The 13875-nt window shown below is 36.3% G+C and overlaps 1 protein-coding gene across 19 annotated transcripts in view; it reads right to left on the bottom strand.

Moving 5' to 3' along the window:
* Positions 1-13875, bottom strand: part of BCAS3 (BCAS3 microtubule associated cell migration factor) — a 711835-nt gene that overhangs the window by 465605 nt on the left and 232355 nt on the right. For all 19 annotated transcript variants that reach the window (XM_065531261.1, XM_065531260.1, XM_065531264.1 and 16 more), the window contains exon 13: positions 6496-6589. In XM_065531261.1, coding sequence (XP_065387333.1) covers positions 6496-6589 — 94 coding nt within the window. The remainder of the gene's footprint in view (positions 1-6495; positions 6590-13875) is intronic.

Here is a 13875-nt window from a genome sequence, read left to right as displayed (position 1 = left end):
TTTTGCAGTGTTATTCCATCATGTACATTTTATAGTATTTTTAATGTTTCTCAGGAAGTGGCTGTGGGCCTGGTTTGTTCTTGGATTTTGTTGTCCAGGACATGGTTATAGTACTGTCATCTAAAAATATGTCTCTCTTTTAAAAAAAACTAAAAGGGCTGGGCGCAGTGGCTCAGGTCTGTAATCCCAACACTTTGGGAGGCCGAGGCAGGCGGATTACCTGAGGTCAGGAGTTCAAGGCCAGCCTAGCCAACATGGCAAAACCCCATCTCTCCTAAAAATAATGCAAAAATTAGCTGGGTGCAGTGGCACACACCTGTAATCCCAGCTACTCGGGAGGCTGGGGCAGGAGAATCGCTTGAACCTGGGAGGCAGATTGTGGTGAGCCGGGATCACACCACTGCACTCCAGCCTGGGCAACAGAGCAAGACTCTGTCTCAAAAAATGAATGAATGAATGAATGAATGAATGAACGAATGAATGGAGGGAGACTAAAAGGAATTTATTTATATTCTTAAGTGTAACAGTGACAAACACAGGTAAACTGGTTTGAGTAAGATCAGCTTTAAAAACAAAAATCACGCAATCAACTTTTTGGCATGTTTTGTTTGTTGTACATAAACTTCCCTAAACTAGTAAGAAGTATTCTAACAAGCAATACTGTTATTATTAGCCATATTACATGCCCCATGAAAATGCCTTTAACCAAATTAGAGAATTATTAGATGGTTAAAACTTCCTAATATAAATTTAAAAACATATATGCTTACATGTACGGGTAAAGAAGGACTGGAGTATGTCATTGGAGGATCTATTAGTTATATTTTCGAAAAAGCCAATTTAAATTAAAAACGTTACTACTGCATTAAGGCCTATTGAAATTACGTGTCTTTGTACAAAATGCCAATTAATAAAAGTTCAGAACCTAACAAACATAATTCAGCCAGTGTGCAGAGAACCACCTCAATTTACTTAATTTTTTATTTTTTATTTTTCCAGGCAGGCTCTTACTCTGTAACCCGGGCTAGAGTGCAATGGTGGGATCAGAGCTCACTGCAACCTTAACTTCTTGGTTCAAGCAAGTCTTCCATCTCAGCCTCCCAATTAAGTAGCTGGGACTACAGGCATGCGCCACTGTGCCCAGCTAATTTAAAACAATTTTTTTTTAGAGACAGGATCTTGGTATGTTGCCCAGGCTGGTCTCAAACTCCTGGCCTCGAGTGTTGGTCCCCGCATCTTAGCCTCCTGGGTCACTGGGATTACAGGCAATGTGCCCAGCTCCTACCTCATTTTATAATGCTGCATTTCTGAATCACATTAGTAAATTTATGATTTGCTAGTGGGGAGGACTTAAATGAAGAGTGCTAGAAAACACATCATTTTATCTCACAAAAACATTTTTTAAACTATAAGACAAATAATAATTTAAGGGAAAAAACCCAGCTACTGAGGTATCTATGCATTTACAAATAGCAGTGCAGTTTCCTCACTAAAACATGTCTTCTATGAGTGTGTGTGTATATGTATGTATACCAATCAAAAGGGTTAGAAGAGTAAATATGAACCAGAAACTAGCAAAGCAAAATAAAATGTCACCTAATGATACAAGCTGATTAATGGTTAGAAGCCATGGCTAACCCCAATGACTTTTTGTACGAAGCTGGGTAGCTACTGACTAGCACTTGCTAATTAAAAAAAGAAAGAAAAAAATCCAGACTTCCAAATCATTGAGAATTGAGCATTTTCTGCATCCTTGCTCATAATCAAGTAATCAGTCAATATTCAGAACAGCAAAAATACTCAAAGCTGAAAGTAAATAATTAAGATGAATTGTAAGTAATTGCTTACCAGCTACTATAAAGCATTGTGCAAACCAATTGTATGAGTGGCTGCTGAGTTATAAACCCTCCACTGAATAGAGATATCTAAACAGGTATGAAGGATTTATAAAATGTTGCAGAAATGAGGACACATTGAAAAACGTATCTGTGCACAACAAACTAATGAGTCCACTATACAGACTATGGTTCACAACCTATTTCAAATGTGCCATATTTTTCTTGCCTGTTTTACTCAAATAATATTTATGGTGCCAGGCACTGAATCATTATTTTCTAATTGAATATCTTTTAGGTCCCAGCTTGGAACTGATTTCTTTTTGAAGAACTATCTCCAGTACCTCAAAACCAGGCTAATACTTATCTGCTAGCATGCTGTCCTTACTCCACAAAGGGTTTTCCTTCCGTAAGACCCTATTTGTGCATTTGCAACTAACCAGCAAACAGACTCTATGCATAGGGACTATCTCTTATTGAGTGAATCACCAAGACTTAGCCAGACAAGGTGAATAGAGTTACTAGTGAAAGAGGCATCTTCCAATGTGTTAGGTGAAATCACAGGTGAAATCACACCAGCAAGCTTCAACCTTTTTAATAAAAGGTTCTAAAACATTTTTGTAGTGTGGATCCTTTTAGCAATATGATGAAGCCTAAGAACCACTTTCGGCCGGGCGCGGTGGCTCAAGCCTGTAATCCCAGCACTTTGGGAGGCCGAGACGGGTGGATCACAAGGTCAGGAGATCGAGACCATCCTGGCTAACCCGGTGAAACCCCTTCTCTACTAAAAAATGCAAAAAACTAGCCGGGCACGGTGGCGAGCGCCTGTAGTCCCAGCTACTCCGGAGGCTGAGGCAGGAGAATGGTGTAAACCCGGGAGGCGGAGCTTGCAGTGAGCTGAGATCCGGCCACTGCACTCCAGCCTGGGCGACAGAGCGAGACTCCGCCTCAAAAAAAAAAAAAAAAGAACCACTTTCTCAGAATGAAATTAAAACACAAAATAAAATACTTAAGATTTAAAAAAAATTAAAATATAAGTAGTATAAGTGCTTTCTTGTTAATGTATTAAATTATAGGCTCTATCATAATTTTGAAGCATAAGCAATATTTAGAGAATTATATATAAATGTGAAATGATATAAAAATAACCATTATTTTCATCACTCACAAGTTTACAGGTACAGTTAACTAATTAGCATCTCCATATGGGAATATTTCCAATGATACTAACAGGCTTCATAGATTGCTATATGAAACAATTATGTAATACCAGAACAAGGAAACTATACACCATGAACCATTTCAAAGTGAATAAATTCCAGAAGAACTTTAGTCGACTCTCATCAAAATTTCTATAGAAAAATAAGGAAAGGATCGGGCGCAGTGGCTCATGCCTGTAATCCCAGCACTTTGGGAGACTAAGGCAGGTGGATCATGAGGTCAAGAGATCGAGACCATACTAGCCAATATCGTGAAACCCTGTCTCTACAAAGAACACACACACACACACACACACACACACACACAAAAATAGCTGGGTGTGGTACACGCCTGTAGTCCCAGCTACTCAGGAGGCTGAGGCAGAAGGATCGCTTGAACCTGGAAGACGGAGGTTGCAGTGAGCTGAGATCGTGCCACTGCACTCCAGCCTGGCAACAGAGTGAGACCCCATCTCAAAAACACGAAAGAAAGAAAGAAAGAAAGAAAGAAAGAAAGGAAAGAAAGGAAAGAAAGGAAAGAAAGGAAAGAAAGGAAAGAAAGGAAAGAAAGGAAAGAAAGGAAAGAAAGGAAAGAAAGGAAGAAAGAAAGAAAGAAAGAAAGAAAGAAAGAAAGAAAGAAAGAAAGAAAGAAAGAAAGAAAGAAAGAAAGAAAGAAAGAAAGAAAGAAAGAAGGGAGGGAGGGAGGGAGGGAGGGAGGGAGGAAGGAAGAAAAAAAGTATTAAAAAGTACTGAACTGAACTATCACTTTCATTGTCAAAATAGAGACTACCATGCCTAATACAATGCCATATATACACAGTGGGGAACAGTTCAAAATAATTCACTAAGTTTCCTATTACTCTGAGACACCATGCCAAGCACTAGAGACACAAAGATTAATGACATCTGATCTCTTTGTAGGAGGAACAGAGAAGTTAGCAAGGGAAACAAATGTTTAAACAAATGATTGTCACAAAATAAATTACATCATAGAGTTATAAACCTAGTGTCCCAGCAACACAGAAGAACAGGTATAAATATTGCTATTTTTAACCTTATTGTATAAACACAAATATGAGAGGTCACAGAAATCAAATGGCAAATGTAGATCAAAATTATGAAACCATTTTATGATAGCAAATTAATTGTGGATGACGATAAGAGACGACTGCAACACTCTTTATATTATATGTTCTTCTTAGAATGCAAAGTCATAGGAAGAAAATATAGCTGCCAGTGTCAGAAGCACTATAGGGTTATATGAAATATACAGTAACACAAAGGAGATTTGACATAACAGATGGAATATCAATATGAGTCATACTGGTTATTCCAAGTGGACTGCTACAAGTGACATAACTTCCAGGCTGTTTTTTCACATTTAACTTAATTCCTGCAACACTCAGAGAATTTCAATAAATCTTGCCTTTATTAATTAAATCAATCCTACTGATTACCAATCACTATAAAAATCCTGTTCCCTTAATCAAAGATGACTTATTAAGAGATTAGAGGGTAGATTATTCAAAGTGCTTTATAAAATAGTATCTCTATATAATGGTAATCTCTTACTATCATTCTTTATTTGAAAAGATGAAAAGAAGGGGAAAAGGATGGGCTTTTCCCATCAATTTTCAGTGATATAATCATTTCTGAAAACTCAGATTAAAAATAGCATGCTCCTTAGATACATCAACCAAATGGATAAGATCTGAAAAGACTGCAAGTTTATAATGACTATACCAGCTCTGAAAACGAGAGCAGTTTTATTTACGAAGTATTTTTAAAATACAGATTGAGCATTCCTAATCTGAAAAACCAAAATCCTCACAAAAATTTATATTCTTCTTATAACGCAAACCAAAATGCTCTAAATGCTCCAAAACTGGAGCACTGACATGATGCCACAACTGGAGAATCCACACCTGACCTCATGTACAAAGTCTCAGTTAAAATGCAGTCAAAACTATGTTTCATGCACAAATCACTTAAAATATTGTATAAAATCACCTTCAGGCTGTGTGTATAGGGTATACATGAAACAAATAAAATTTTGTGTTTAGACTTGGGTTCCACTGAAGATAACTCATTATACATGCAAATATTAAAAAAAAAAATCTAAAGTCAGAAAGACTTCTGGCCCAAGCATTTCAGATATAAAGTATTCAACCTGTAACTTGTTTCCTACCACTGGAAGTATTACACCAACTCCTTACTGTGAAAATTGGTCATTTAAAACAAAAAGAGAGAGAGCGAATTAGGCATTTATACCACTTTTGATATACAGGAGAAATGGTGTTTACTCCTGGCTGATGACAGAAAACATTTTCTATAGAAGAGTAACAGCCAACAAATGCAGAGACCAGGACAGAATTAACAAAACCCACCATTCTACAACCTTCAATGTAACAAAATTATTAATTTAAAAGTTGCATCAGAAATAATGTCAAAATGACATACTGTAGAGTACTTGCTAATATCCATAAGAAAAACCTATTTCCAATTATGTAGATACTTGATAGTCATTACCTTACTCCTGTGATCAAATATAGCACCACAAACAGGGAGACAACCTAAAATAATGTGTCACCTATTGGGATGAAATGATGTAGACAGCAATACTTACAACGTTTAGAAACAAACAAACACACACAAACTCCTTAGCCTGAATGGGTTTATACCTCTAGACTTAACTTCCAGTTAAACAGATAGATATCCAGGGAACAGAGAAATACAAAAACATTATCATAATGAAAAAAATCTGGCCAAGCATGGTGGCAATACTTTGGGAGGCTAAGGCAGGAGAATTGCTTGAGGCCAGGAGTTCAGGATCAGCCTGGGCAGCATAGTGAGACTTTGTCTTTATCTTCTTTTAAAAAATAGTAAAATTAAATAAAAATTTAAAAATCTTGCAAATGCAGAATTTAAATAAGACAATTACTCTGGATATTGTGAAAAGAAAATTAAGAGTACAAATCCTATGCTATATTAAAAGGAACTAAAAAGATGTAACAAAATGTAAGGAGTAAACCTTAAGAAGAAACAGAAAAAGAGCACCACTAAAAAAATAAACGAGAAAATTAAATTGGCTTACAAAGTGTTGTAAGTTACACAGAAACTTCAAGTTGCAAAAAAGACACTGCTCGTATGTATTAATATTCTAGTTTGGAATACTGAAGTTCTTGGAGTAATTATAAACAGAAATCAATGTAACTCAACAGCATTGCCTACATGGCTGCTGTTTAATAGCTACTTTATTGAGAACAAAACTAATTTTAGCGGGATTTTAGAGGGGTAGTAAATTTTTATTATAAATTCACTTATTCAATATAATGACTTAATAACTTTTCTGATATACACTGATACATGAAGAAAAGTCACATTCCATATTCCATATTTGGCTGGAAAACTCATTGTATAAATGGTCTACAAAAAAAAAAAAAGACAGAGCGAGAACTTACCACTTGTATTAAAAGCCATGCAGCACACTGGCTTCTCATGGGCAGGGAAGTGGGCCACAATGCCATCACTGTCAGAATCCTCACTCACAAGCACCTCCACAAAAGAAATAAAGACAAATGGAGGTAAATATTTTCTCACCAATAATCAAGCTTGAAGACTGTAAGAAGGTACATCACAATACCACTGACCAAATAACATGTTTCCACTCTAGTAGATTATTCTTGCCAATATAAGGAGAGAATTCCACTTTAGAATTGAGGAAGACATATAACATGCCCCCAAGCACATCAGTCATATAAACTCTGAAAAGAGTCAGCTGACTTGACTGTAGATGAAACAATTACTTCTTCAAGTATAGGTTCAGAGGAAGGAAAAAAAGAGATACAATCAACTATTTTCAATTCTTTACAAAATGTAATCACTTAGAGCTTTATCCAAGGACAGGAAATACAGGTCTTACTGTGTTATGGGATCTGCTGGAAAATCACAATTTTTTGCCCATTATTGAAATATAAGAACAGGGGGAAAACAACATAATTTGTTAACCATAAACAAACAGGTGTATAGAGAAATCATCCAGTAACATTTTCATACTATAGAATGAAAGTTGTGTTCTTCAACTCCTAGTTTATAGAAAGAAATAGAACATATTTGAAACGACTATCAAATCATAAAAGCAGAGGTACATTAGAATAGGTGCCTCTGTATCTCAAATGGAGTTTCTTTACTCCTCTTTTTAAGGCTATACTGAAATATAATTTACATTCCATATAATTTCCCATTGTAAGTTCAAAAACTTTTTAAAAATTATTTTACTTATCTAATATTTCAGAAAGCAAACCTATTACACCAATTTTGGATCATAGTATTTAGACACAGAGAAATTTGATTTTAAGTAACCTTGGACGTTGTCCTACAATGGCGATGCTATTTTTTTTCTTTCAAAAATACATGTTAGACTAAAGTCCTACTATGTGTAAAATACTCTGCTAAGAGCTCAGACTATAAACCAAAAGTTATTCCTGCCCTGAAAGATACACAGTAAATGACTAGAACAGTTATTTTATCAGTTACAACATATTTGCAAATATAGCCCAAAAAAAAATCTACTTAAGCACCAAGATTTGTGTGTGTGAAATTTGTGTGTGTGAAGGCTTTACAAAGATACAACTCGCATACCATAAAAGCTACCCATTTTAACTTTACAGTTCAATCATGCTATACAGTATCAAAACCACCACAACAAGCCACCATAAAAATGTCTGGAACGTTATCCTCGCCGATCTTTATGCCTTATTGCTCTAGCTAGAACCTCCAATTCAATCTAGCTACAAATACATTGATTACATTGATCTTTTCAAATAACCAATTTTAGACTTTTCCAATATTTCACTGTTTGCTGTTCTATCAACTTCTATCCAGATCTTTATTATCTGCTTCATTTGTCTTACATTGGTTATAATTTGCTCTTCTTTTTATCATCTTTTAAGGGAAACACTTAGATTATTAATTTCAGGCCATTTTCTTTTCCTAATATAAGCATTTAAAGCTATAAATTTTCTTCCATATAATACCATAGTTTAGGTATACTCCATAAATTTTTATATGTTGTTTTCATTTTCATTCAATTCAAAATATTTTCTAATGTCCCTAAGCGTCTTTCTTTGACCCATGAGTTATTTACAAGTGCGTTTTATTTCCAAATATTTGGGATTCCCCAAATTGAATTTTGTTATTGATTTCCATTGTCCTTAGAGAAATACTCTGCATGAGTTTAATCCTTTTAAAGTTATTAAGATTTGTTTCATGGCCAAGCATCTGTTCTATCATGTACAATGAATGTCCCAGATGTTTTTGAAAATAATGTGCATTCTGCAGTTTGGGGTGGTCAAGTTAGCAAATAGTGTTAAACATGTCTTCTAAGTCTTTTCTAATTTTCTATCTAATTGTTCTATCAATTATTTTTTAATAGAGAAATAGTCGTACATGTTTACTAACATGCATGGGGAAAATTACAGAGTGCTTACTCCTATCAACTAATGAGGAATAAATTATTGAAATCTTGAGCTGTAATATAGAGCTAAAATTGGGCCAGACACGGTGGCTCACGCCTGTAATCTCAGCATTTTGGGAGGCTGAGGCGGGAAGATCACGAGGTCAGGAGTTTGAGACCAGCCTGGCCAACATGGTGAAACCCTGTCTCTACTAAAAATACAAAAATCAGTCAGGCCTGGTGGCGCGTGCCTGTAATCCCACTTACTCAGGAGACTGAGGCAGGAGAATCGCTTGAACCTAGGAGGCGGAGGTTGCAGTGAGCCGAGATCGCACCATTGTACTCCAGCCTGGGAAACAGAGTGAGACTGTCTCAAAAAAAAAAAAAAAACAAAAAACAAACAAACAAAAAAAAAACAGAGCTACAATTTCTTCTTTCAATTTTGTTAGATTTTATTCAATGTTTTTAGGGGCTGTGTTGTTAGGTATTTATATGCTAATAATTGTTTTATTAATTGTACATATTAATAGTGTTTTTCCAGAACAAGTATCACTAAGAAAAAAAAAAGAAAAAAGAATTTTTATCTGTGCTGTGTATTAACAATTGTTTTATTATATTGACCCTTTATTGTGAATGAAATGTCTCTCTTTTACTCTAGTAGTACTTCTTGATGTAAAGTCTTTAATATTACCATGGCCACTCTAATTCTATTATGGTTATTGTTTACATGACATATTTTTAAAATTTCAACTTTCAGATACAAGGGGTGCATGTGCAGGTTTGTTACATGGGTATATTGCACCCAGGTAGTGAGCATAGTACCCAGTAGGAACCCATACTCCTACTTCTTCTCTCCCCATTCAAGTAGTCCGCAGTGTCTGTTAATAGTTTCCATGTTTATGTCCATGTGTGGTCAATGTTTAGCTCCCACTTGTAAGTGAGAACATGGGGTATTTGGTTTTTCACTTCTCCATTAATTTGCTTAAGATTTTGGCTCCAGCTCCATACACGTTGCTGTAAAGGACGTGATTTCATTCTTTTTATGACTGTGTAGTATTCATGGTGTATGTATAACACATTTCCTTTATTCAATCCACTGCTGGTGGGGAGTTAGGCTGATTCCATATCTTTGCTATTATTGTTAACAGCATGGTGATTAATATACAAGTACATGTCTCTTTTCGGTAGAGCCATTTATTTTCCTGTGGGTATATACCCATTAGTGGGATTGCTGGGTCAAATGGTAGCTCTGTTTAAGTTCTTTGAGAAGTCTCCAAACTGCTTTCCACGGTGGCTGAACTAATTCAGACACCCACCAGCAGTGTATACGTGTTCCCTTTTCTCCACAGCCCCACCAGCATCTGTTGTTGTTGTTGTTGTTGTTGTTGCTGCTGCTGTTGTTTGAGATGGAGTCTTGCTCTGTCGCCGAGGCTGGAGTACAGTGGCATGATCTCGGCTCACTGCAACCTCTGCCTCCCGGGTTCAAACGATTCTCCTGCCTCAGCCGCCCGAGTAGCTGGGACTATGGGCACCTGCCACCATGCCCAGCTAATTTTTTGTGTTTTTAGTAGAGATGGGATTTCACTGTGTTAGCCAGGATGGTCTCGATCTCCTGACCTCGTGATCTGCCTGCCTTGGCCTCCCAAAGTGCTGGGATTACAGGCATGAACCACCAGGCCCAGCTGGTTTTTGACTTTTTAATAACAGCCATTCTGACTGGTGTTAAGATGGCATCTCATGTGGTTTTGATTAGCACTTCCCTGATGGTGAGAGATGATGAGCATTTTTCCATATGTTTGTTGGCCCACACGTATGTCTTCTTTTAACAAGTGCCTGTCTGTGTCCTTTGCCCATTTTTAATGGGGTTATTTGTTCTTTACTTGTTGATTTAAGTTCCTTATAGATGCTGGATATTAGACCTTTATCAGATAAATCATTTGCAAATATTTTCTCCCATTCAGTAGTTGTCTGTCTGCTCTGTTGATAGTTTCTTTTGCTGTGCAGAATCTCTTTAGTTTAATCAGGTGTCACTTGTCAATATTTGTTTTTTGTTGCAATTGCTTTTGGGGACTCAGCCAAAAATTCTTTACCAAAGCAGATGTCAAAAAGGGTATTTCCTAGGTTTTCTACTATGATTTTTACAGTTTGAGGTCTTACATTAAAATTTTTAAAGCACGTGACATATTTTTTACCATCCTTTTATTTTCAAACAAGTGGTCTTTGAATCTCAAGCAATTTGGATCTGACACATTTATCATTAACATATTGTTGCTATAATTGGATTTTAAGTTTGCCATTTTGCTATGTATGTTTATATGTCTTAGGTGTTTGTTGTTCCTCCAGTCTTCTTCTTCTGTGTTTAGAAAATATTTTTAGCATTAATATTTTAAGTCCTCTGTTACTTTTTCTGAGTAATTTCTTAGTGGTAGTTGGAGGGACTACAATATGCATATTAACTTATCATCTATTTCAGGTTAATATTGATTAAATTCCAGTAAAATACAGCTCATTGATTGACTATACCTGCATCTGCTACCTACTCCTTTGATTTATCATCTTCCTATTGTATTACCAATTTAAAAATAACATCTCATTATTTCCTCAAAAAAAAAAACAGGAAAAAGCCTTCCCCTGTGAAAGCCAATTTTAAAAATTAGAAGTGAGCAATCCCAGCAATTTGGGAGGCCGAGGTGAGTGGATCAGGAGCTCAAGAGATCGAGACCATCCTGGCCAACACGGTGAAATCTCGTCTCCACTAAAAATACAAAAATTAGCTGGGCATGGTGGCGCACACCTGTAGTCCCAGATACTTGCGAGGCTGAGGCCGGAGAATCGCTTGAACCCAGGAGGCGGAGGTTGCAGTGAACTGAGATTGCACCACTGCACCACTCCAACCTGGCAACAGAGTGAGACTTCGTTTCAAGAAAGAAAAAATTAGAAGTGTTACACCTGATGCACAGATATCAATGAAAAGATACAAGAAACATGAAAAAGCAAGGAAATATGACACCTCCAAAGAAACACAATTCTCCAACAATAGGTTTTAACCTCCCTAAAAAATGTATAAAATGCCTGAAAAAGAATTCAAAAATACTGATATTAAAGAAACCCAGTGAGATACAAGCAGACACAGATAACATTTACAAAGAAATAAGAAAAATGATTCAGGATATGAAAAAGAAATTCACCAAAGAGATAGATTTCATAAGAAAGAACCAAACAGAAATCCTGAAACTGAATAACTCAATGAATGACATAAAAATACAAGTGAGCCTGGGCACGGTGGCTCACGCCTGTAATCCCAGCACTTTGGGAGGCCGGGGTGAGTGAATCACGAGGTCAGGAGATCAAGACCATCCTGGCTAACACAGTGAAACCCCGTCTCTACTAAAAAATACACAAAATTAGCTGGGCATGGTGGCGGGCACCTGTAGTCCCAGCTACTCAGGAGGCTGAGGCAGGAGAATAGCATGAATCTGGAAGGCAGAGCTTGCAGTGAGCTGAGATCATGCCACTGCACTGCAGCCTGGGTGACAGAGCAGGACTCCATCTCAAAAAAAAAAAAAGAAACAAATTGAGAAGCTTCAATCATAGACTAGACAAAACAGAAGAAAGAGATTTCAGTTGACAGGCCTTTCAAACTAATCCAGTCAGATAAAAGAAAAAGAAAAAAGAATGAAGACAGACAGGTTGGGTACAAATGTACACTTAGATAAAAGGAATAAGTTCTAACATTCCATAGTAGAGTGACAATAGTTAACAACAACACACGGTACATTTAAAAACAGTTAGTAGTGAGGGCTTGAAACGTTCTCTACACATAGAAATGCTAAGTGCTTATGGTGATATATATCCTAATACCCTGATTTGATGATTACACATTCTATGCAAATAACAAAATATCACATGTACCCCAAAAATATGTACAAATATTATGCATCAATTTTAAAAAAATAACCAAATGGCCAATAAGCAAATGAAAAGAGGCTTAACATCACTATTCCTTAGGTAAATGCAAACTAAAACCATGATGAGATACTACTTTACACTCATTAGGATGGTCATTATTTTAAAAAAGAAAAATAAGTAGTGTTGGGGTAAGGATACACAAGAAATTGAGACCCTTATCCATCATTGGACATTCGCTGGTGGGAATGTAAAATGGTCCAGCCACTGTGAAAAATTGTTTGGTAATTCCTCAAAAAATTAAATATAGAATTACCATATGATCCAGCAATTTGATTTTTAGGTACATAACCAAAAGTACTACAAGTAGAGACTCAATTAGAAACATGTATACCAATGTTCACATAAGCATTATTCAAGGTGGCGGGGCACGAGTGCTCATGCTTGTAATCCCAGCACTTTGGGAGACCAAGGCAGGCAGATCACTTGAGGTCAGGAGTTCGAGACCAGTCTAGCCAACATGGCGAAACTGTGTCGCTACAAAAAAATACAAGAATTAGCCGGACATGGTGATAGGTGCCTATAATCCAGCTACTTGGGATTATAGAGAATCGCCTGAACCTAGGAGGCAGCAGTTGCAGTGGGCCAATATCGCACCACTGCACTCCAGCCTTCGTAGCAGAGTGAGAATCCATCTCAAAAAAAAAAAAAAAAAAATTGGCAAAAGGTAGAAGTAAGCCAATGTCTATCAATTAATAGATAAACAAAATGCAGTATACACATTCAATGGAATATTATGGAGCCTTTAAAAAGTATGAAATTCTGATATATGTTACGACAGGTATTAACCTTGAAAATGTTTATGCTAAGTGAAATAAACCAGACACAAAAGGACGAATATTTTAGGACTGCACTATGTGATGCACCTAGAAACAGGCAAATTCAAACACAGAAAGTAGAATGCTGGTTACCAGGGCCTGGGAAACAGAGTACTGGGAAGTTATTGTTTAATGGGCAGAGACTTTCAGTTTCAGATGGTGAAAAAGTTTTGGAAAGGGATAGTACCTGTACTGATAATTACATAACATTACAAATGTACTTAATGCCACTAAAATGTATATTTTATATTGCTAAATAATAATATATTGTTTGCATATACCACATTTTATTTATCCACCCATTCATCAGTTCAGGAATATTTAGATTGTTTCTACTTTTTGGCTATTGCAAACAATGCTGCAAATATTCAGAGTTTTATCGTGGATATATATTAGTCATATAACTCTGTTTAACATTTTGGGAAGAACTTTGAAACTCTTTTACAAAGCGAATGCACAATTCTGACCAGCAGGTTAGAAGGGTCCCAATTTCTGCTTATCAGCTACAGGTATATCTTTTTCAAAGAAATGTTTATTCAAATCCATTGCTCATTGAAAATTAGGTAGTCTTTTTATTTTTGAGTTATAAGAGTTCTTTACAT

This window comes from Macaca fascicularis, chromosome 16 (assembly GCF_037993035.2).
Source record: "Macaca fascicularis isolate 582-1 chromosome 16, T2T-MFA8v1.1".
Classification (NCBI taxonomy): Eukaryota; Metazoa; Chordata; class Mammalia; order Primates; family Cercopithecidae; genus Macaca; species Macaca fascicularis.
Note: the sequence above shows the minus strand (reverse complement) of the source record. Positions and strands in the feature narration are given on the sequence as shown.